The sequence below is a fragment of the Vicugna pacos genome, chromosome 4 (genome assembly GCF_048564905.1).
Source record: "Vicugna pacos chromosome 4, VicPac4, whole genome shotgun sequence".
NCBI lineage: Eukaryota > Metazoa > Chordata > Mammalia > Artiodactyla > Camelidae > Vicugna > Vicugna pacos.
In genome coordinates this window covers 62,273,107-62,298,041 of record NC_132990.1, presented here as the reverse complement: position 1 = coordinate 62,298,041, position 24,935 = coordinate 62,273,107, and the positions used below count along the sequence as shown (strand labels likewise).

Below are 24,935 nucleotides of genomic sequence, written 5' to 3'. Positions count from 1 at the left end.
TTTCTAATCACATTTCTGACAAAGAATTTGTATTGAGAATGCATAAAGAATTCTCAAAATGGGCAAAAGACTTCCCAGTAGTTTTGTATGGAAAACTGTTTGCATATGGTGATGGACACATGAGTCTGTGCATTTGGAGAAACCCGTTGAACTATACATACAGAGTGAATTTTGCTGTATATAAATTTTTAAAAATCAACCCGGTTGTGGCAGGGGAGATGGAGTGCAGATTGAGACCAACAGGGACAAAGGAATTTAACTGTATTACAGATGTTTCCTGTAACCACACTGAAAGGGAATGGAGAGGGAAGGAGCTGACCTGTGTGATTTTGAAAGACATCGTTTCAACTGATACTAAAGGCAAAGACAAGAGGAACTGGACTCAGATACTGTAGTCCAGTTAGCAAATTTCTTTTTCTCAAAGGATATGAATTAGGGATTCTGAAACTACTTCATTTGTACAGGGCTGAAAAAACAAGTATATTTTAGATGGTGAGAGCCAGGTTTGTCACCCTCAGCGGAAGTTACAAGGAAGGAAAGAATAAACTGTGTGGTGCTGGACTAGTCAGAGGTATCAATATGGCCTTATTTACAAAAAAGAACAAAATGTGTATGTCCACACACAGATAATAGAGAAATCAATATAGATGTGTATATATGCGTGAGTTAGCACACACAGGTATAATTCCTCCCTCTAGCCATTTAGAGGGGTTGTGCCCAATAAAAATGGATACAGCTAGCACCCAGATCTTAGTGTCTAAACGCTGTTCTCCAAATGAAAGGAACCAGGGCTCTTTGTAGGAGTGGTTGATTCCAGGTCTAGGGCAGGGAAGCCCGGGGATCTTTTGGGACCAGAAAGTAAAGATGTGCTACCAGCTCAATCAACCAATCAATCAGCCTATCAGATGTGTACAGAGCCAACCTGAAAGAGCTCCCCATGGCCAAAGGAGAATACGGTAAATACCCATGGGTACCGTATATACCCATGGATGTACAGTAAACACCCTAATGCAATTACATAAAGAACAGAATAAATAAATCAATGGGAGAGAAGCAACAACTCTTCCTTAAGGAAAAATTCTCATAAAAAATAGGAGGAATAAAGATACAGAAAATCACCATTAGAACCTTACAGTACAGTAATAGTTGCCATAGGCAAGACATACCCGTGCTTGCTGAACAGCAGACAGATGTTTAAACAGAAACAGGATGTTTTTGCACAGTTTCAGAGTATGTCTACCAATATGTTTTGTGATAATAAGGGGGAAATAATAAGTTTACAGTGGAGAATTCTGGCAGGTACCAACTTAGTCAAGTGTAATACATCTTAAGAAAAAAAAATCCTAACTTTTTTTTTTTAATTGTACACATAACACTTACTAGTTGTAGCAAAGTCAAATCATGCCCTGACTCATGTTTACACTGACCCTGCTTCCTCCCCTGCCCCTGCCCAGCCTGGGGACATGGAGAATGCCTGCAGTTGGCATGTCTTTCCAGACCTTTTTCTATTTGGCCTGTTGTACACACAGTCACTTGGAGACCCTTGATCATTCTGTTCCTTTTGTGACTCAACCATCAGCTTCTTAGAAAAGTACTTCCTTTCTCAGTTCAAAACCTGACAACTCTGAGTTACAAGACTTTATTTAGTTGTCGCCACTTCAGAGTGTTGAGAAGGCCCTCCTCAGTTAGGAGCCCCAAAATGTAGCAAAAGTGTATCTTAGCCATCTTACTATCATTTTTTACTATTGCAGCTTATTATCTATAAGGTTGTCCTGCTGTCAGAGAGAAAACACAGGAAGGAGAAACGACAAACTGTGCTGAGCATGTCCATTTGCACATCTTGAGCAGAGTTTGGAGAGAGCCTTGCTGGCTGGGTGGCAGGGAAGGCAGGCACCCCGGGGCCCATGGGGTCTTTCTTGTGTTGGATCCCTGCCGGCATTCAGGTGGGCCCCAGGTGCTGGCTATCTGGGGACCAGAGCAAGGTGTGTGCAATGCAACACCTGGATTTGTGTCCCCTCCATGCTCTGGGTGGAAACTGTGTTGAACAAGGAGGATGAGGGTAGAGACAGAAGGCAGCAAAGACTCCTGGTGCCCCAGGTGACATGCTGGCTGAGCGCTGGTGAGAGAAACGGTGACAGCCACTATCCACTGAGTGATTATTCCAGGCCAGGCACCCTGCTGAGAGCTTTTTATGTTACACCTTAATGAATCCCTAAACAATTCTTGATGTAGATGCTGTGTCATTCATTAAAGATGAGCAAATTGTGGCTCAGAGAGGTTATCACGTGTTCAAGATCACACAGCAAGGAAGTGGTGGAACTGGGGTGGAGATGGGCTCCAGAACCTCCTCTGTTAGCCACAAGACCCTATAGCCCTGAGCTTGTGTGATGGAAAAAACAGACTGATGGCCCTTGGCAGCTGGGCACTCATCCCTCCCTGCTTCTGTGCGGGCTCTCTGCCGGCAGCACAGTCGTGACACCTGCCTAGTGTTTCTGCACACTCTGCTCTCGGATTTAGAACCTAGAGGATTCTCCTGACCATTCAGACTATTGTTTAAGCAAAAGTATGGTGAAAATGGCAGAAGGTGTGGCAGTGTGAGAGTGGTAATAATAATACTATTTAATAATAATAATAATAATAATAATAAATTATAATGGAAGGAAGGAAGTTAGGGCAGACGAATCTTCTAGTATTTCTAATTGATGGTAATAATCATAGGAATCACCAGCATTTGGGAAGTGCTGTGTCTGTGCCAACCAGGGTGCTTAGTGAGTGCTGTTCCTGCATTGAGTCATTCTCCCAGCAACCCTGTGAGAAGGCAATAGAATCATCCTCATTTTAGAGGTGGGCAACCAAGACCCAGAGAGGTTAAGTGATATGCCCAAGGTCACACAGCAGAGGAGCTGGGGTTGGAACTCAGGCAGGCCTGGAGTTTAGTCACAGAAGTCCTGTTCCCACTGCTTCCTCCTCTCACAGCCTCCGCTCTGGTCAACCCCCAGTGGTTCCTACAGAACCTAGAGGGTTGTCCCCTTGCAAAGTGGTTATCAGGCAAACTGGGCAGCTTGAGCTTACTGCCCCCTGGAGGTGAGGGGGGAGTGAATAATTCTTTACTCGGGGTTGTGTCTGTGTGTATGCAGTCTGTGTGTTTGTCTACACAACAACAGCACAGAAGCACTAGTATCCTCTGACCACTTCCAGCCCGGTCCCGTCCACAGGGAGTCATCTTGTTCTGCCCTCATCTCAGCCCTATGCAGAGGTACTGATTGTTATCATCCCATTTTCTGGATGAAGAGACTGAGGCTCAGTGAGGTTAAACAGCTTGCCACAAAGCATGCCCTTCGCTGGCAGAGAACTGGCAGTTCAGTTGCAGGGCTCTCCAAGGCCACGTGCTCACCTCTGTTGCCAACTGGATGGCTGAGCACGGAAGTCAGAATGTCTCCGATTGGTAACACGGGTCATTAAATTTTGCGTGGGGAAAGGCTTTGTCCTTTGTCTGTGCCTCCACATCCCGTGCTCTTTCCACTCCCAAGGACAGCAAATAATCTATATCTTGTGTGCCAGCACCGTTTAATTAGTGTGGCTGCAGAAGTGTTTGTACTTGGGTGTTTGCAACTGGGCTCTGCCAGAAAGAATACCTAGCTAAGCTCAGGCTCTCTATTAGGGACTGCCAGGCAGAAGGGGGACCTGGGGCCCAGATGATTGGATGTCTGCCAGCTCCATGTGAGAACGTGGGCCTAGCTTGACTTTTAAGATTATTTAAATAAGAATTTGTGACTAAAGCTGTACTTCAGCAAGAAAGTATTATTTGGGGAGAACTAATAACAGTGGCAGCTACTTCTCATGCCCACTGTGTGCCAGGCACTACGAGTCATTACCAGGCAGTGTCACATGGTGGTTAAATGGAGACGCTTTGGAGTCAAAATTACCAGCTGTATTACTTTCTCTCCTTGGAATCGGTTTCCCCATCTGTAAAGCTGAAAAATAATATCTTTAGCAACTTTGTGATAAGGTAGCCAGAGAATCTCTATAAAGCACTTACGGATATAAGTATTCACATCACACTGGCTTTAAAAAATTATTTCTGGTTTTTGGTATAACCCTGTAAGATAAATAGCACTGGTTCTGCTTGTGGATGAGAAAAATGAGGCTCAGAAAATGGGAGTGATTTTCCCAAGGTCACATTCCAGGAAGGGTCTGGATAAGGTCACAGGCCTGGCTCTCTCCTCTCATGCCCAGCCATGTGGTTTCCGCTGTGGAGCCTGATTCCCTGGTGAAAGGTCAGTCTGGCGTTGCCCCTCCGGGATGGAATAAACCCAGGCTGTTCCTTCAGTTGTTCCCTGACACGCCAACCCTGGCCCCACATAGAGCCTGCTTGCAAGGAATCGTGGCAGAGCAGCGCCTGATTGCTTGGGGACTTGAAAAATCCCCTGACACTTTCAGCAAGAGGTGGGATAACAACTTTAACATCATTGTGGAGCTATCCGCCTTAGAGCCTGGCTTTGCCTCCCTTCCAGAGCCCCTCTCTGGAGCTGGGCCTTCTCTGCCAAGCCTTTTCCTGGGTGCTGCCTCTTCCTGAGGTGCGGAGGCCATCTCTCCCTCCTGGGCAGTGGTCCATGAGCCGTGAACCTGCATGTTGGCATCTTGCTTCCCTTCTAAGGACTATGGAAGAGGAAATGTGCTTCTAAGGACTGTGGAAGAGGAAATGTAGATTCCAGGCTCTTTAGAAATAATAAAAATAACAATATTAGCACCACTACCACCTGTGTCCTAGGTCCTATAGTGTCAGGACACAGTGAGCTAATGCAGGTAAAGCCCAGTGCACAGGCTAAGCACCCCAAAACAGTAGCTCTGGTTGTGCTGAGCGATCTTCATTATCCACGCGAGTATGTGTGCGGGTGGGTAAGACTGGTCCTTAATGGCAGCTGAAACTCTCAGGTTGCTGGTGAGACCACACTGATGACAAAGACCTTTCCTGAGAAGCCAGAAGGTGATTTCTTTCTTGAGAATCCCGTTACGTGCTGGGTGACAGTTTTAGCCTCTTCCCCCAGGCTGTGCCACATTCTCAGTCCTCCCATAGGATGCCCTCTTAGCTGGGTGCATGGACTGGCCTCTGAATGGGTGTCTAAAAATTGCAGACGTTCAAGTTGCTTAGTCTTACCTCCTGGCTTTTAAAGGGGCCCCTGCAAGGGTAGTGATTGCTCCCAGGCAGGCTACTGCCAAAAAGAGAAATACTTAGTTTCTGCAGGGAGGCTCTTTGGAGCAGAAGTCCAGCTGCGGCTTGCCCTGGTCACAGGAAGAGCTGAGAGCGTTCATTCAGGTGCCCACGGTCGGCAGGGGCTGGCTTTCCTTCTCATCCCTTGTTCCCAAGTGGCCGAGGGAAGGGCCCGGGGAGCTGGGAGGCGGCTGACCAGCACAGGAGAGTTGTCAGTTGCCCTCTGGCTCCACATGCATGAGATTCTATGCCTACAGATCAAAGATGTGCATGGTTTGCTGGACCTGAGGTCAGCCTGTTTCCCCGTTTCCTAAGGGAAATAATTATCAGCGAGCATTTCCTCAGCCCTGGCTGTGGGATAGGGCACACGCGACAGGCTTTGAGAGAGGTCAGTAACCATGCTGGGCAGTGCTTCAGGCACTTGACTGTGCATAGGAATCATCAGGGACCTTGTCAAGGGCAGATTATAATTCAGAAAGCACTACAGTTATTATGACTGCATAAGCAGCCCCAAACCAAGAGGTGTGCAGTAGCCACGGATTCTGCTCAGCCTTGCTGGGGGTCAGGAAGTGGACAGGGCGCAGCCAGGCGGCCGGTTTCTGTTCCATGACACCTCAGGCTGCAGCTGGAAGACTCAGTCTGGGCGCTGGAGCCATCGGGAGGCTCATTTTGTGTCATGTCTGGAGGCTGGCGTTGGCTGCTGGCTGGGGCCCAGGCCCTTCCCTGCCCCAGCCTCCCCATGCTGTCTTCTCACAGAGCGAGTTTGGGCTTCTTCTGAGCATGGTGGCTTAGAAGGGGGCTTCCAGGCCACAGGTCCTGGGAGAGAGGCAGGTAGAGCTGCATTCTTTTCATGACCCAGCCTCAGAAGGCAGGTTCAAGGGGAGGGGAATAACTCTTACTTCCTGGGTTAGTTTCCTAGGGCTGTTGTAACAAATGATCATCACAACCTTCCTGGCTTCAAACAACATGAATTTATTCTATCACAAATCAAGGTGTCAGCAGGGTCATACTCTCTCTGAAGGCTCTAGGGGAAGAGCCTTCCTTGCCATTTCCAGCTTGTGGCGTCCCCGGCATTCCCTGGCTTGTGGCAGCATAATGCCAGGGTGGTTTCTGCACATCTCTCTATGTCTCCGATCTCCATCTCCTTTCTCTTCTACGGACACCAGTCCCTGGATTTAGGGCCCACCCTAAATCTCAAGATCCTTTAATTAATTACATCTGCAAAGATCCTGTCTCCAAATACGATCACATTCACAGGTACTGGGGGTTAGGATTTAGACATAACTTTTTGGGGTGATGCAATGCACCCCACTATACCTCCTGATGGGGAGTGGCAAGGTTCTAGGAGAACATATGAGACTTGGAAATACAGTCTGTCTCAGTAGATTGGGGCTGGGGCCTAAGATTCTGCTTTTCCCATAAGCTCCTAGGTGGTTGATACTTCTGGCCCGTGGACAATATGTAGAATACAAAGATGGAGGATGTTGCTTCAAATCTCAGTCTGCTCAGGAAGAGGGAGGAGTAAAGAGCAAACCAGGTACCATATTAATACCAACACTACATATTTGAATAACACACAGTACCTACTATATATAGGCACTGTTCTGGGCAGCTGACATATATTAGCTCCTTTAAACCTTCACAGCCACCTTTTAATAAGGGTCTTTGTCCCTGTTCACAGATGTGGGGTTCAGAGAGGTTAAATGACTTGCCCATGGTCACATAGCCTGGAAGTGATGGAGCCGGGACTTGAACCCAGGCAGAGCTGGTTCAGAATCCTTGCAGTTACCACTGCACTCCCCTGCCTGGGCTGGGACCTCGGGAGGGAGCCATGAGGCCAGGAGAGGAGGGCCAGTGTGTCTGCAGAGATTAAGTGGCTCCCTAACTATGTCTTGCAGGATATTCACTCAATCACCAGAGATCTGCTAAATGTGTGTGAGCCTGACACAAAAGCAGGAGCCAAAGGTAGATGCTTTCTGCCCTTGTGTAATCTGGTTGGCGTGTTGACTGCAGGCGATCACACCAGGAAGAGAAGTAAAGGAATGGATCTTCAAGAAGGACTAGCAGGAGCAAAGGCACAGAGGCATGGGCTGGGGGCGCTGGTGTGCTGAGGGGGACGAAGGGGCTGACAGACAGGAGAGGTGGAGCAAGAAGTCATGGGGGCATGGGATGGGAAAGGAACCCCTGGGTTTTTCCCAGACCTCACAGATGGCTAGGCGAACCTGGAGATGCACGTAGCATTTGGACTGATGGCGTTAACTGCAGAGTCAGGGAGCTGTTTGCTATAAGGCAGACAAAAGGAGGCAGAAGCTTTCAGAGGCTGGGGAGTTCAGAGACCTGGGGGGCGGTGTACTAAAGCTATTAACCCAGACCCTTTGTGGAACTTTGTTTCATTTTAGGTTATTTTTTCCAGCTACTAAAGTAGTAGATTCAATACATAATACACACACAAATGCATGCAAAGTAGAAGGACCCAGATATCCTACCTTCCGAAGACAACCTTTAATAACACCTTCTATTTTGGGGGGTATAATTCATATACCACGGAATTGACCCTTTTAAAGTGTACAAATCAGTGAAGTACACTTCAGTAAGGTTGTGCAACCATCACCACTATCAGATTTGAAAACATTTTTATCCCCTCCACCCAAAATTTCTGTATCTTTCAAGCAGTCAGTCACCATTTCTGTCTCTATAGATTTGTCTATTTGGGGCATTTCAATATCAGTGAATCATAGAGTATGTGGCCTTGGCTCCTTTCACTTAGCATAATGTGAAGCATATACTAGTAGCGTATATCAGTAAATTCCTTTTTATGGTGAAATAATATTCTGTTGTGTGGTATACCACATTTTGTTTATCCATTTGTGAGTTGATGGACATCTGAGTTGCTTCCATCTGTTAGTACCTTGATGTAGCTTCTTTCATTCCTTTCTCTGTACATTTTTACACAATTGATATTATACAATATTTACTGTTTTTTCATCCCACATTTTCACGTGTAATTAAAAACTTCTCATAAGTGCAATCTGTAATAGCTGTGTGATAGCACTCCCATCTTCTGGCCGAATTATGATTTACCTAACCATTCCCTTGAAGTCAGGCATTTAGTTGTTCCCAGTTGAAATAAGGTTTTTAAAAGGAGCAATAAGTGAAAGAAACCTCAGAGGGTCTTTCCAGACGAGCTTACATCACCTCCCAGCCTATCTGTGCCAGCAGGCTGCTGAGCCCAGCAGGGAACAAGAAAGATTCACCCCAAATCACTAAGAGACGTGGACGGCACAGAGTGGTATAAAGAAGATTCTTCTCCAGGGCAGGGAGCAGATCTGCCAGGGGCCCAGGCCCACCCTCCTCCACACCCCTAAATGTCGAGGGAGATGTCAGTGTTATATCATGCCCCCCAGCAAATTTTTACATTTCTTTTTAGGATTTCTTTTTTTCTTTTTGCCTTCAACAATGTGATCTTCAGATGCAATCTGGAAAGTACAGAAAATGAATAAAGAGCTTGAAATATAAATTGCCTGGAATTCACCGCTCAGAGGCACTCCTGTGAACATTTTGACATATTCCTTCTCAGTCTCTTTAACACACTTGAGGACCATGTTAGATGAGCAATGTTAAGATAACATTTAAAAAACCTGAATTAAAAAGCAAAGCATGTCCACTATAGAAGATATGTACAGCACAGTGATTCAGTTATATATATATATATATATTTTAGATTATTACAAGATATTGAATGTAGTTCCCTGTGCAAAAAGCAGGACCTTGTTGTTTATCTATTTTGTATATAGTGGTTTTTATCTGCTAATCACAAACTCTTACCTTATCCCTCCCCGCTCCTTTCGCCTTTGGTAACCATAAGTCTGTTTTCTATGTCTATGTGTCTGTTTCTGTTTTATAAATAAGTTCATTTGTACCATTTTTTAGATTCCACATATAAGTGATATCATATATTTATCTTTCTGTCTTACTTTCACTTGTATGAGAATCTCCAGGTCCAGTGGTGGTTACTTCTTAGTCTCAGTCTGGGGGCCTGAGATGTGTTTTCAAGGGAAGGGAGCTTCAGGGAGGCAAGACTTTTACAGTTTGTATATATACTTTTTTTTTTTTTTACTATTCCTCTGTTTCTACTATGTGTTTATATTGGTTTTGTAATTTTTTTTAATTTAATTGGAAGAAATCATTATATGTCATTAAATATTCTAAAATTTTTTTATGACTTTATAGTGTCACTGTATGGATATACCATATGGTATTTAAGTGATCAATTCATAGACATTTAAAGAGAGGGGTCCAAATTTTTTTTGTAGCCTTTTTGTCTTACATAACTGTGATGATTTTCTCGGGGTTAATTCTTAGAAGTAAAGTAGCAAAGGTTTTTGTATCATTTTGTCAAATATTTCTTAATAAGTTTGAATCAAAGTGGCAAAGTGCCAGATGCCCTTGTTAATAACACTTCTTCACCCAGATGAGATGGTGGAAGCTTTTTAGTGTTCAGATCTTTTTGGCTAACCATGAGTGCCACTGTATTTGGAGCACCACCACCCGTGTGGTAGGCAGGATAATGAGCCCCCAAAATGTCTCCATCCTAATCACCAGAACCAGTGACTATGTTAGATTAAATGACAAGGAGAAGTTGAGATTACAAACAGAGCTACGGTTGCTAATCAGCTAACTTTGAGATGGAGAGATGATTCTGGATTATCCAAGTGGGCCCAATGTAAAGGTGGAAGAGGGCATCACAAGAGACAACCAAAGAGATGACTATATGAGAAGGACTTGGCCCTGGCTTTGAGGTTAGAGGAATAAGGCCACCATCCAAAGAATATGGATGGCCTCCAGAAGCTTGGAAAAAGCAAGGTAATGGGTTGTGTCCTAGAGCCTCCAGACAGGAACTCAGCTCTGCTGACATGTTGATCTTAGTCCCACAAGACCCGTGCTGGATTTCTGACCTCGGGAACTGTAAGATAATAAATGTATGTCCTTTTAAGCCACTAAGTTTGTGGTAATTAGTCGCAGCAGCTAAGTGGGACTGACTAATGCAGTACAGTGTATCCCCAACACCTAGCACAGTGCTGGCCCTTAGGAGGGACTTGGTTCTTGTCTAGATACTTCATTATATTCACTCATTTGCCCCGTCTTACAGGACACAAAAGTAGTTTCACAATTGCCACATTCATACCACTGGGAAAACAAACCAACTAGGTTAAGTTTCTGATTTATTTTCAGTTCACTGTATCTGTGAACTGAGGGTTTATAGTCAAAGTACTGTGTTACTTGGCTTAGTTATTTCTTTTCCCCTTCACCTTAGTTCTGTTATTCATTTAAAATAGGTTCATTTGTTTCTGGAATGAGTGGGTTTTCCCGGCATATTTATTGATTTAATGTTACTTTTTGATTAACAAAAACATCAAAACTGTACAAAAAAGACATACTCAGAATATTACTTCTCCCCCACATCCCTTCTACCCACTCGGAACCATTCCTTGCAGGTAACTAAATAAACTAGTTTCTGGCTTATTCCTATTTTTTTTGCAAAAATGAGCAGATGCATGTATATGTTTCTCCTTTCTTGTACAAAAGGTGGTATGTGGTAGATATTCTTTTTCACCTAATTTTAAAACATTTAGTGTCCTGAAAATCACTGCATGTCAATGCAGGAAAATCTTTGTTGTCCTTTTTACAGCTGCATACTGTTCCGCTGCAGGGCTGTGCCATGCTTTATTCAACCATTCTCCTCTGTCTGGGCATTTAAATGCTTTCAATATTTTACAGTTATGAACAATACTTCAATAAGTAACTGTGTGCATATGTGTTTTCTCACTTTTGAAAGTGTATCTTCAGGGTATATTTTTAGAAATGGGATTTCTGGGTCAGAAAGTAAATACATACTATAGTTTTCTCAGTATTGGAAAATTCGACTCCACAAGTGTTGTTCCATCCTGAATTCCCACCAGCCAAGTCTGGGCATGTCTGCTCCCCCATAGCTCCCTGACAGGTACTGTCAAGTTTATAATTGTTTCCAATCTAATAGGTGAGAAATGGTATCTTGATGTGGCTTTATTTGGCAATTTTCTTACTGTGAGTGAAGTTGAAGTTCTTTTCATATGTTTATGAACCATTTTTATGTCTTTTTTGAAACTCATTCCTGTCTTTTATTATCCTTTTGTTATCAAGATTTTGGGTTTTTTCTCCCCTAAAATTGAGAATCATTTATAGATTAGAGCTTACTAGACTTTTATCTGTGATATATATTACAAACATTTTCTCCTTGCTCATCATTTTCTTTTCACTTCGCTTAGAGAGGTTTCTGTCAATGTACAAATTTTTAAAAATTATTATCATTTAGTTTAATTACCAACCCTTTCTTCTGTTGAATCTGAGTTCTCTTTAGAAAACCTTTTTTAGATATAGAGGATTTTATCCATTTTTTAAATACTTGTAAATACATTTTTCTTTTTAAATCTCTGATCAGCACGCTGGCCCTGAACTCAATGCCGATCTGATTTATTCTTGTGTAGGGTGTAAGTTATGGACCGAATTTTATTTCTTTCCAAATGGCTACATAGTTATCCTAGTGCTGTGTATTAAAAAGCCCGTCTTTGCCACAGTGATGTGTGGTGCCACCTTTAACATACACTGCATTTCCATGTGTCCTTGGACCTATTTCTAGTCTGGTCCCCTGTCTGTCCATCTGCTCAAGGGTCAGTCCCCCACCATTCAATTACAGAGGCTTTAGAGCAGGATTTAGTATCTGGTACCCCTTTCTGCAGCAATTCTGTATCAGCGTTTTCATAGCTATTCTTGCATTTTGATTTTTAAGTAAAAATTATTATTTAAAAAGCAATAGATTCATTTTAGAGTAATTTATGTTAATTTTAAAAATTGAGCATGAAGTACAGAGTTCCCGTACATCCCTTGTCTCTCCATCTTTTCACACAAATTCCCCTGTTATTAACGTCTTTCATGAACGTGGTACATTTATTACAATGATGAGCCAATATTGATACATTATTATTAATTCAAGTCCATAGTTTACATTAGTGTTCACTCTTGGGTGTTTTACATTTTATGGGTTTTGACAAACGTATAATGTCATGTAACCACCATTACACTATCATATGGAACAGGTTCATTATCCTAAAAATCCTATTCATCCCCCCCTCCTTCCCCAAACCCCTGGCAACCACTGATCTTTTTACTGTCTCCGTAGTTTTGCCTTTCCTGAAATGTTGTATAGTTGAAATCATACAGTATGTAGCCTATTCAGATTGGCTTCTTTCACTTTATACGCATTTAGGGTTCCTCTGTACGCAGTTTTATTTTTTCCCATGAACTTTTATGTCAGTGTATGTAACAAAGCTTATTGGTGTTTTTATGAGAATAATGTTAAGGTTTCAAATGAGAAAGAACTGACATCTTAATGATGCTGACTCTTTTCCAACAACAGAGCATCTTTTTTTTTCTTATGTGTTGAGTCCATTTTGAGTGTTTTACGTTTTCTTCACATATGTGTTGCACATTTCTTGTTACGTTTATCCCTAAATATTTTCTCTCTTCAATCGCCATTCTAAATGAGGTTTCCCCTTCAGACTGGTCACTCTGTGTACGTGAAGGCTGTGGACTTGAACTTGAGGACTCACTGATTCTTGCAGGGCTGTGGAGCAGCACAAAGCAGGTGAGAGGGCTGGGTTCCAAGGCCGGCTCACTGGGAAGCCTCAGACCCATAACATCTCTTCTCCACCCCTCAGCCCAGTTTTCTCTCTTCCACAATGAGGGGCTGGACAAGTGGGCGCCATTTCCCGGAGCGTAATTGCAGCCAGAACAAAACTGTGGTTTGTGTTTTTACCTCTTTGTCTTCTGTTTGATTGAAAAAAACTGGATACTCTTTCCCTGCGGCAGTTCACAGAGCTGAGCTGCAAGTACCCTGCCTCCCCACGTGCCCCGGCCTTGTCAGACTAAACCTTTACATAAATGAAAAATGTCTCCTGCCTGTCTGCAGAAACCAGAAGGGCAAGGGGACTAACTTGCTTGTTTGTGTATTTGGTCACCCACTCATTTAATTGTTTCTTCACAAGTTCACCGATTCCGTCAGACATGGGTTGGGTGCCGCCCATGTGACAGGCAAGGGGGACGCGGCTCTCTGGCCCTCACTCAGTGCTTACAGCCCAATATGGTCTCAAACCATGATGAGGGCCGTGGGACTGTTATTGCAGAAAGTTCTTTTGGACTGTGCTGGTTCTGAGTGCCTTTAGGGTCATCTGAAATGTTGAGTGGGCAAAGACAAGTCTGTGGCTCCGAACAGCAGTTGGGCTGGGTTCAAATCCTGCTCTACTATTTGCTGGGTGTCCTTGGGCAAGTGACTTCACCTCTTCGAACCTCACCACCCTCATCTCTAAAATGGGCTATCCCATCTGGGCCCTGGGTGGTGCTTATTAAGTGTAGAGCCAAACGGTATGAATTCGGGCCTAAGCGAGGTACTTAGCGTGGTTCAATAGCTGTTATTCCTCCTGGGTTTGACCTTTGGCTGTGTTTCCTTGGAAACCAGACTCTCCTCTGAGAAGAACTCAGAAGTGGCTTCTTTCCCCCTGCTCTGACCTTGACTCAGAGTATGACCTTGGGCAAGTTCTTTCCCCTCTCTGGACCTCAGTCTTTTCATTTGATTGCCTATGGGTTAAACAGGCCTTCCCTGAGGACTGCCCGCCCCATTCTGAATAGAGTAAGCAGGACTGACAGTGGCTGTGCTGGCGTCAGGAGGAGGAAGCAGAAGGAAGTCAGAACGCACCAGCTTTGCCAGTTCCATCTGTGGCGTTTCTGATTGGGTTCTGCCTTGTCAGAGCAGAGAGGGCTATGTGATGAGCTCACAGACCCAGCCCTCACCTCCAGCTTGCTTGCTCCAGGAACCTTCTTAGCATTTACCTTGAGTTTTTTTTTTAAATGCTGACAAAGTTTGCTGACTTCTGAACTATTGGGGAAAGCTAATGTCTCATTAAAACCGCCTTGCTCACTTGAACCAAAAAAATAAAAATAAAAAAACCCAGGCCCATTAAAGTTTCATACCTGACATGGAAGATTATTAAAGATTCATAATTGCAATAAAATTCTTGAATAGAACTTGAATTTTCATTGCAATAATGTTACAATCAGTGGAGTCCTCGTTTGAGGCCACGAAATCCATTTCAATGAAGTCTTGAGAAGGTGATGAAAAAGGGCCTGAAGTCTGCTTCTTTCGGGTGTGCTGCTGCACGCCTTTGGCAAGGATGGATCCTGTCTCCCAGCGCAGCACACAGATTGAGGGTTTGGCAGGTGTCTCCCCTGACTGCCTCTGGTGGGGGAGCTCGGCGCTGCTGCTGTCTCGCTGTGGGTTCTTTGGGCTCCTTTGTTCCCTTCACCAGGCACAAATAGAGCACCTACTGTGTGCATGGCAGATTGCCCAGGGCTGAGAGGTCACGCCAGAGGTGGAGGGATAGGTTGGTTATTCTTCAAGGAGGAGCTGGTGCTGGTTGGAGCAGGGGCTTGGCAAGCTGGTCGAACAAAGGCCAAATCTCAGATCTTGTCACTTCACTTTCCAGCCTTAGCCTCCTCAGCTGTAAGATGGGGGTAAGGGTATGTGCCTCATGGGTGTGGTTAACATGTGTGGGTCTATTGAAGCTGAAGGCAGGGCTCCCGGAGGAAGCAGGTGGAAAGGTGGAGGGGTATGGCCTTGAGTGACTCAGAGGAAGCAGATTCAAAAGGTCTGGTTGGTGAGTGACTGAGGGGTCACTTCAAGGATAAATGTGGTTTTTCAAAAATGCAGCTAATATTTACTGATCACCTACTGTATGCTGGATACTGTTCTACTTGCTTTATATGTGTTCATTCAATAAATATTCATCGAGCACCTACCATGTGCCAGGTGCTGGGGATACAGTGGAGAGTGTATTAACTCATTTAATCCTAAACTCTTGATGCTATCCCCATTTTACAGAGAAGGTAACTGAGGCCCAGAGAGGGTAGGGAAACTACCCAAGGTCACACAGCTAGGAAGTGGAAGATTCTGGAATTAGACCCTGAGGACAGACTCCTGGGTCTGTGCTCATAAATCACGCACCAGACGGCCTCTCATTCAGTCAGTGTAATACTTCATCGATTGGTGGTCTTGTTCTTGTTTTGAGGGAAGGAAGGCTTAGAGCAGTAACATCATTTTCCCCAGGTCTCTTAGGGAGTAATGAAGGACCATTACCGAGGTCAAGTCACTCCCAAGCCTGCTGAGCTCTCTCCTCTTTCCAGGGGAAGCGAGAATTCACTGGGTCTGAGGCCCAGGAGAAGTGAATTCTTACTTCCTGGTGATTGGTTGGCCAAGTTCAGGGGAAATCAGTGTCCTGTCCTTGTTCAGCTTCCTTCCCGCTCTCCTCAGAGCGTCCCAAACCCGAGCCTGTCATTCGATGGGCTGTGGATGATGGAGGAGTCTTCCCTCTGCCTTAAAATGAAGGGCATTCCCGCTGTCCACCCTCTGCTCCCCCATCACTGGTGATAAATAGGATGCCCATGGTGACAAATAAAATAAAGCCTTCTTTATTCGTTTATCCTTCCACGCCCTCCCCTTCAGTGCCTGTGTGCAGGCTGAGCAATATTTGACACTCGATCACACTCTGCTTCTGTCTCTCCCTTCTCCAGGGGGTCGTGTCCTGACGAGCTCTGGGCGGGTGGGTGTTTTCTTGGTTAATCAGCCTCAGGGTCTAGGCTTTGCCGTGGCCTCGCTCTGTAGTCCCAGACACACCCTTGTGCTGCCTGGGCCTCAGCCTCTCAATCTGTAGGGGACCTTGGGAGGCCGGACAGTCCCCACATGTTCCCTCTTTACCTTGATCACCCCCATGTCATTTAACTCAAAGCTGGCTTCCATGGGAAGGAGAGAGTAACACTGCAATGAATAAACACCTAGAGCTCTTAGTTGGGGCTTTTGGGGGAGGGGGGTGGCATTAGGGGAGGAGCCAGATGAAGAGTTTTGAACATGTCACCTCCAACTACACATCACACAAACCGAAAGAGAAGGGGAAGTGAGTAGAAGTGAGCCCGGGGGAGAAGGGAGGAGGGTGTCTGCCATCCCTTCGCAGTTACTGAACGCCTCTCGCGTGTCAGGCACTGTGCAGGATAAAGGTGGCATGGGCTGCGGGAGAATACAGGAGAAGCTGGGCTCAAATGCTGGCTCCTTGTTCTCATGTGACCATGACCCTGAGCAAGTTGCTTGATATGTCCCTGCCGTTTGGAAGGGAAGTCACTGAAAAGCTCTTGAAAGCCTCTCACGTGTCAGGCGCTGTACCAAGTGATCCCGCTCGCTTCTCGGTGACCTGGGAATTGCAGCCAGGCACGTTTTACAGATGAGGAAATACACTCAGAGTATACTTGAGCTGCGCAGGGCCACACAGCCACCTTGTCCTGGCTGCCTGACTTAATGAACAACGGACATCTTTCTGCTGCACCGTAGGGGTGGGACTCCACAGCCGGCTGGCCTCAGGCTGCTGTGAGCAGCTGGGGAGACACTGGATTTATTTGAAAGTGGCTAGTGAACTCTGAATGACAGTGAGCAGGCAGATGCCTGTTCTGACAGGGCTGCCGGACCTCAAGAAGCTTTCCAGTAGGTAAAGGAAATGAGAGAGACCAGGACACAGAAAAAGGAGTAACTCGGACCAACTCAGATGCTGCAGGGGGCTGCGTGGAGACCCTGAAACCAGCCCCGTCTACAGCTTGGGTTTTAAAACAGACCCCAGAAGAAGGACAAGAGAGGATTGGCAGGAGATGCAGAAGACGGGCTCACATGCCCCATTAATTTGGGGTTTCTGGAGTATGACTCCTACTTCACACATGTTCCGCAGGTGGATTGCACACGAACCCCGTGCTGCCTCTCACAAATCTAGCAGGGATGTATTTATTTAACAGGCACGAGCAGGGAAATGTGATTAGCACAGCAGACCTGTGATTTCATGGCTAATGCTTCCGAGGAGGCTGCAGTTAAGTGGTACCTCGGTGATTTCTGGGGCTACATAAATAACGGGTGCTTGGCGCAGGGCGAAGGAGAGTAACCGAAGTCTGGAAACCATTGCACGAAGTCAGCACCCGACCCCGCCAAGAACCATCGCTCCCGGAGGTGACTGTCACCCTCACCGCAGGGTTGCCAGATTTAGCTAATAAAAATGCAGACCACCCATTTTAAATTTGAGTTCCAGCTAAACACCACTTTTTTAATGTACGTACGTCGCAAACAATATTTGGGACATTTCGCCCCCTCCCCCAGCCTCACTGTGCAGGGCCAGGTAAGTGCTCGTGGAATTGAGTTGCTTCCCCCAGGCCTGGACCTGTAGGGAAGAGGCTTGCTTACAAAAGGATGCCCTCACATGTCTGGTCTCTCAGATGCTACTCCCTTTAATTAAACTTCTGGGATGAAATAAAATGTGTGGGAAAGGTTAAAATGGATTTCCTTAGCTTAACAAAAGCCAAAGCTATTGAGTGGGATACTTAAGAAAACAGAGCACTTCAGCAGATGAAAAGGACAGCCTGGCTCCAGTTGGGAGCTGTGGGGGGTGGGGACAGCTGGGGATGGCAGGGGAGAGGGAGAGAGCTAGTTGGGCAGAGGCGAGAGGTGGAGCCGCTACTCAGGGAGACAGACCGGTTAATGACATGGGCACAAGTGAGGCCGCCCTTGCCCTGTGAGTTTCCCTCCGCTCTCCGCAAGGCCCGAGGGCCTATGGAAGGTCTCCTTTGACACAGCTCTGCTTCTTAGCATCAGGGAACGCCAGCTGGGAGAGAGGCACAGTGGGAAGTGGCTAAATCCACACCTCCACGCATAAGCGCATATTGAGCACTTGCTGTGTGCCAAGCCCGGAATCAGGTATTGGGTCTCACCTCTGGCTCTTTATGAGGAGACCAGTTGGGGCTGCCTGAGTTCTCAGGGACTCAGATTTCTCAAGTAGGGAGCTCAAAGATGTGGAAAGAGAGAGAGAATTGTAGATGTTGCTGGTGGCATTGGGAACAGATGTTGATGACTGTAGAAACTTGGGGGATAATCCTGGGCTAGGATCCCCTTTTCACACAGGCGAAAACTAAGGGACAAAAGCTACTAGGGCTTTGCTTGACCCCACATGGCATAAAAGTAGCAGAGCCAGGATTTTAATCCTCTTCTGATGGTCTTTGAAACCTTTAACCATAACATTACACTGCCTCCTGGATCATATAGGGGTTGTTGAGGTTTTTAAGCTAGGAAGGTTGTTGCGAAAGCAAAAGGTTGAGGAAACATGAATCTGGTGCTAGGTCTGGCAGCACTTTAGATGCTGATGCGTGGAGGAGGATGCCAACTCAGGAACCCAGGTGTGAGGAGGAGGGAATCCAAGTTAGTGGGTGGAGGAAGGTGAAGATGGGGTGAGACTTGCTGGAGGATCTACTCAGGGCAATAAAATCACAGTTGGTGATGGGGGTGGGTGTTCAGAGCTAGGTGAGAAGGAATGGCAGGATGGTGGCTTTGGACTTGCTGGAATTGAAGCCTGACAGCAGCCCAGTAGTAGAAAGAATTAGGGCCTTGGGCCCAGCCTGACCTGGGCTCGCACCCTAGCTGTCCTCTTCACTAGCTCTGTGACCACCGACCATTTACTTAACCTCTCTGAGCCTCCATCTTCTCTCTGGTGAGATGCAGAGCAATGGTACCTACTTGACAGGATGCTGAGGATATTAAATAAGGGAAACTACGTAAAGGGACAGACAAGGTCCTTGACGTACAGACAGCATCTGGTAAAAAGTGGCTTGAAATCTGGGGCTCCAGGCTGGTGTCCTGTGCTGGTCCCTGCTAAGCTGCCACAGAGATGGTCTTGGAGCTAGGAATGAGGGGAGTAGGTGTCTGACTTTTCATTCATTTGATGAATTTTTATTGAATTCCCACTGTGTGGGGCCCGGGGACACTGTGGAGAGGCTGAAGGGAAAAGCCAATTATAGCACAAGACAGAGCCCGCTGAGCAGCATGAGAGCAGAGAGGTCTCTGTCTTGCTCAGCATGTGTCCCAGCACAGAGCCTGGCACATAGTAGGTATTCAGTAAATGTTGCTGAATGGGGTTGTGGAGGCAAAGATGCAGTGGGCCTCCTCTGGGCACATCAACGCTGGTGTAGAAGGGAGACGGAAAGTCTGAATGTGTAACCACTTTCTGTTCTGGAAACTCCCCAACTGCAGGGAGGTGTTAAACAGAAGACAGGAAACTGGGGACCAGGGTTTCAGTTCTCAGCCTCGTCATCACATCGTCTTTTCTCGTCTTTTTCTTTCAAATTCCCTTTTGGCTCTCTTTTCCAAATTCTACTTTGAAAAGCACTGGAAAACCATCCTGGGGGAGGGGGCGTGACCATGCGCCATCAGTGGGTGGAAACGCTGGGGAGAAGGAAGAGCAGCCATGGGTAATTGATGTCATGGGGCTGCCCTTCAAGGCCACGGTGAGGTGTGACCCTGGGCAGCCCCTTCCAGGCGCCCATAGGTGAGTGGAGGAAAAGCACTGGACCTTCTGAGTTAAATGTGCTGTGTCCTTCCACCTGCCCGTCTCCCACTGCAGCATCTTCCCAGCCAGACTCTGCTGGTTTTGTCACATATTTATGTTTATGAGAAGGGTAGTTTTTTTTCCTTCCAAGTTTTTAGATCCTTTCATTAAAAAATATGTTCTTACATTATAAGATGAAAAATGCCTTTGGTCGTAAGAATCAAGCAATATGTTATTGCTTTAAGGGGAAGCTGGTTTTCTCATTTATTGCTTTTTTTCTCGAATAAATTAAAATGTTGTGTACATTTTAAGGTAATGTAAGACTTTCATGCTTGATGTAAAAATTTTAACAATGTAGAAGCGTAGAAAGAATATAATTGAAATAGACCTTCATACCTCTCGCCTCGTTCTACCCCCAATTCCACCAGCCTTTAGGCCTCTGAGATGGCTTTTGTTTTCTATATAAGGAGACCCTTGGGGATCTCATAGACTCACCCCTCAAAGCCATGGCTATGATGAAGGGAGGTGCCCTTTCTAGTGACAGGAGTGTGGGCTTGGAAGGTTCAGGGTTGGAAGGTTGGTTTCGCCATTGATTTGCTGTGTGACCCTCAGACATTCACATAACCTCTCTGAGCCTGTTGCTGTGTGATCCTCAGGCATCCATATAATCTCTCTGAGCCTCAGTGACCTCCTTGCAGGTTAGCCAGGAGGAGAATTGGAATCAGGGCTCTGAAGCCCCTGGCATGAATTGGTGTCCTACAAACAGCCTAGGTGACTGTTGTGTTGACTGTGCAGGTTGGGGACCAGATTCTGGAGGTGAATGGGCGGAGCTTTCTCAACATTCTGCACGATGAGGCAGTCAAGCTGCTCAAGTCATCCCAGCACCTCATCCTGACGGTGAAGGACGTCGGGAGGCTACCCCACGCTCGCACCACTGTGGACGAGACCAAGTGGATTGCCAGTTCCCGGATTGGGGACATCGCCACAAACTCAGCAGGGTCTGTCTGCACTGCTCACTCACTCTGAGCCCCAGGACCCCAGGGCCATTTCTGAAAGCCAGTAACAGCCCCTCCCACTCCTCCACCGTGCTCTGATCTGTGAAGATTGCCCTGTTTTTCAGAGCCTGTGGTCCCAACCCCAGGGTCCCTTCCATTTGCAGGGCATGACCTTGGACACATCCCTTCTCCTCTCCTGGCCTCAGTTGCCCTTGGGAAGCTGAACTGCATGATCCAGCTCTCTCATTCTTTATTTATTCACCTAATTATTTTTTGACCCTTAGTTGCTTCATCTGAAAAGTGGGAATCATAACCCAAAGCCCCCATCCTAAAGGTGTGGATGAGGATCCCGTGAATTACTTGGGTGAAAGGGTCTTGGAGGTCATAAAGTGAAATATAGTTGCCAGATGGCTGCATAGTGGCTAATACTGTAAAGGGTCACCTTTGGATTTCCATCAAAATTCTCAGACTGGTTGGTGGCCCCTGAGCCAAATATACCTAGGGCATCTCTTTCTCTCACTAGCTCCCTTTTTTCCTTCCCACCTTCCTTTCACTTGCAGAGTATTATAATTTTACAAAATTAGTTGCCAACATCGAAAAGGACAACAGGTTTCCCATTGGGAAAAAAAAGCTGGATTTCTGGCTACTTCTTGAAAATCAGGGATTCTGGCACCTTGAGCCCATGGTTTTTTTTTGTGTGAAAACAGGCTAGAGCTGAGCGGCACCTGCCAGATACATGTCCCCACCCCTTGCTGGGATTGGCCTGACCCCGAGGCCACGTATCAGTTGCCATTTATTCTCACCTCTTCTTGTTGCCTACCTGGTCCTGTAGGGTTGGAAACAACTCAGGAGTCAACCTTGCATGGTTTTAGAAGTGCTATGCACGTGGTTGGTCGGGAGAACAGAAGCTGCCCATCTCTCCAGGGGTTGATATTCCCTTGAGTGGCCCCGGCGAGTGCAGGCCATGCTTCTCCAAAACCGTTGTTCATCCCGCTGCAGATCAGGCATTCCCTTACCCGTGCCTGTTTGAACTGCTCAGACGTGAAGCTGAACATGCTTGTCTTTCTTCATAGGTTTCCTGGGGATCTCACAGAAGGGACCAACAAGGTAGGGTGATCTCTGTCTGTGGGTCTCTTAGGTTTCTTCATAGCTCTAGGCCTGGCAGGGTGGGCTGAGTGGCTCACGTACATGAGCTCATTTCATGTGGGCGGCCTGCTGACTGTCCGCCCATCCTCCATTCCACACATGCCAGTGAGTGCCGCCACGTTCCAGACACTGCACTGGACACCAGGGTTAAGGGCACAAATAGAACAGATCAGGTCCCCACCCTTGTGGAGGTTACACTCAGTGAAGGAGACATACATAAAAACGGAATAAACCTAATCTATCTAATCATATCTAATCACAAAAGACATTCAGTGTCATCGAAGCAAGGTGCTGGGTCTTATGAGAGAGAATGACAGATTTGACGCCTAGTTTAGATGCGGGGAGAGGGCAGGGGGCGGAGAGAGGGCAGAAGTTCTCTGAGATAGTGACATGGTGTCTTGGCTGTAAACGGAACGTTAAGTAGAAGTTAGTGAGATCAACGTCTTTGCAGGAGTGGAAGGCGGGTGATATAGTCAGAAGGCACAGCACGTGCCAGGGCCCTGAGGCAGGCACCAGGCTTGGCTTGTTGGTGGATGGCCAGACCACCCAGGGCTTAGTGGGTCACGTAAGAGGCTTGACTTCTAACCAAAAATGACAGGATGCTGTTGAAGGGTTTAAAGAGGGAAGCAAGATGAGATCTGTATTTTGATGAAGCCATCTCAGCAGCTCTGAGTAGGAGACAGGTTCCTGAGGCAGAGGGGACAAGAGGGGAGACCAGGTGGCGTCTTACGGACATGGCTGATGATGGTAGAGACAGTGGCGGGGAGGGGTGGAGTGTGTGTTTGCAGACCTGAGCTATGTTTTGGAAATAAAGTTACTATTATCCCCAGTTTACCAAGAGAGAGATTGCAAACTGGAGAATAAAATGGGAACCATAGTAATATTGCTTGACAATGAATGGTCGTGAGGCTCTGATGAGGTAACGCATACAAGTGCTACGTGAGCCATGAAAGCACTTTGCTGCTGCACGAGGCCGTGTGCTCTGAGCACATCCTGTTAACATCTGCAGGTGTACTGCATGGGCCGAGACCTCAGAAGGACCCACCGCATCCCTGTGCAGTGTGGTCACCAGTTTGGCCTGGCCATTTAGTTCCAGAGCAGCTCCGAATACCCAGGCCTCTGTCTTGCTGTCTTTCAGCTGGGGTTTTACAAGGGGCCGGCCGGCTCCCAGGTGACCCTGAGCAGCCTGGGGAACCAGACACGGGTGCTGCTGGAGGAGCAGGCCCGGCGTCTGCTGAACGAGCAGGAGCGCGCCACCATGGCCTACTACCTGGAGGAGTACCGCCGCGGCAGCGTCTCTGTGGAGGCCCTCGTCATGGCCCTGTTTGAGCTGCTCAACACGCATGCCAAGGTGACCCGTGCCTCCCTGGGCGAGGCGGTGCTGGGGGCCCGGCTTCAGCTCTGCAGGGCTCTGCATCCTTCCCTGCTGCCCTCTGTCCCCCACTCCTTTACGGAGAACCCAGAAAGAGTCAGGCCTAAACTGAACCTCAGGCGGAGACTGGTAACTGAGACAACCCCCCTGGCCTGGGGAAGCCCGCAGACTCCTGGGGAAACCGCCAATTACAGTTCCTATGACCGAGGCCCTGACGCAGTGGGTTTCCATGCTGAGTGTACATTTAGAATTGGCTGGATTGCTCTTAAAAGGCGCTGTCCAAGCGCCACCCCAGGCTGGCTAACGCCACACATCTGTGGATGGGAGCCAGCCACCGGTCATTTTTTTAATACTTTTTTTCCCCCATTTTTAAAAATTGAAGTATAGTTGATTTCCCAGCCACCAGTAATTTTTATGAATCGCCCCCCAAGCAACTGTGCTGTCCTGCCTCCTTTGGAAACCAGGCTCTAGTGGAAGTCCTTTGAGGTTCAGAAGTTACAGCAAGGAGAAAGTGATTGGATCTGCTGGGAGTGGTTACATTTGGGAAAACTTAATAGAGGAAATGCAATTTGGAGAGAAGTAGGGGGAAGGGACAGCCAAGAGCTTCCTGTTCAGGGAGCTGCAGCCATTTGTGCACACTGAGATGCCAGGGAGGAAGAGGTGAGAGGCAAGCAGGGTTAGATGACACTGGGCCTGGTGTCCAGGTGAAGGTGTTTGCACTTTCTCCTCGGACAGTGGGGAGCCATAGAGGGTTAAGGAGGGAGGCCAGTGGCCAAGTTCGCATGCAGGTCATTTGGGGTAGCAGGGGGCCATCCCACCTGCTGGTGGAGCTCCCTGCTGAGTGCCCCGCTTGTCCCTGACTCCAGTTCTCGCTCCTCTCTGAGGTGAGAGGCACCATCTCCCCCCAAGACCTGGACCGCTTCGACCACCTGGTACTGAGGCGGGAGATAGAGTCGATGAAGGCGCGGCAGCCCCCGGGCCCTGGGGCTGGGGACATCTACTCCATGGTCTCCTACAGTGACACGGGCTCATCCACAGGCAGCCACGGCACCTCCACCACCGTCAGCTCGGCCAGGGTGAGCTGTCCCTGCCCCGTCCCTGGCTTGACAGCCAGCAGGAGGGGAGTTAAGATGCTGGCTTTGGAGTGAGACCCATCCAAGTTCAAATCCCAGCACTGGGATTCTGTGCTGGCATTTGACCCCTTGCCTGCTCTGTGCCTTGCCTTTCTGAGCCTCAGTTTCTTCCCTTGTAAAAACCTCGTAATTGTTGGGTGCCCGCTGCATGCCAGGCACAGGCTCTAGGACACAACTAGTGAACAAGACAGATGTGGCCCTGCCTCAGAGGCTCACAGTCCAGGAGAGGAGGCTGGGGGAGGAAGATGAAAAACGCAATAATGAGACAAATAGAAATAATAATGCCAATCTGTGGGAGGGCACTCGTGGTGATTGGAACCTTCCCTGAGACACACCCCCAAAACCCAGCCTGACTTTCTCTCAGACTTGCCAGCCCCCAGAAAATCATCTGGTCCATTTCAGGGTGTGGTTCTGCCCCCAGGATGCTCAGAGGCAGATGAACCCTGGAGGCCTTTGCAAGGAAGGAGCAGAGGAAATGCGTTGTTATCCATCATGAGAAACAGCTGGTTATTAAGGTCCGCGCTGTAGGAAGAGCCTGGGCTGGAGGTCAGGAGAGCGGGCTTGGCTCCATCCTCTCCTTCCCTGCCT

General features: G+C 47.2%; 1 protein-coding gene across 5 annotated transcripts in view; it reads left to right on the top strand.

Annotated features, from left to right (window-relative positions):
- The window catches only part of WHRN (whirlin), an 80,488-nt gene that overhangs the window by 38,125 nt on the left and 17,428 nt on the right, over nt 1-24,935 (top strand). For 3 of the 5 annotated variants that reach the window (XM_072959990.1, XM_015245379.3, XM_072959988.1), the window contains exons 4-7: nt 20,497-20,699; nt 21,770-21,803; nt 22,981-23,193; nt 24,081-24,290. In XM_072959990.1, coding sequence (XP_072816091.1) covers nt 20,497-20,699; nt 21,770-21,803; nt 22,981-23,193; nt 24,081-24,290 — 660 coding nt within the window. Of the gene's footprint in view, nt 1-20,472; nt 20,700-21,769; nt 21,804-22,980; nt 23,194-24,080; nt 24,291-24,935 lie in introns of all 5 variants that reach the window. The other 2 variants (XM_072959989.1, XM_072959991.1) reach the window with 2 other exon arrangements.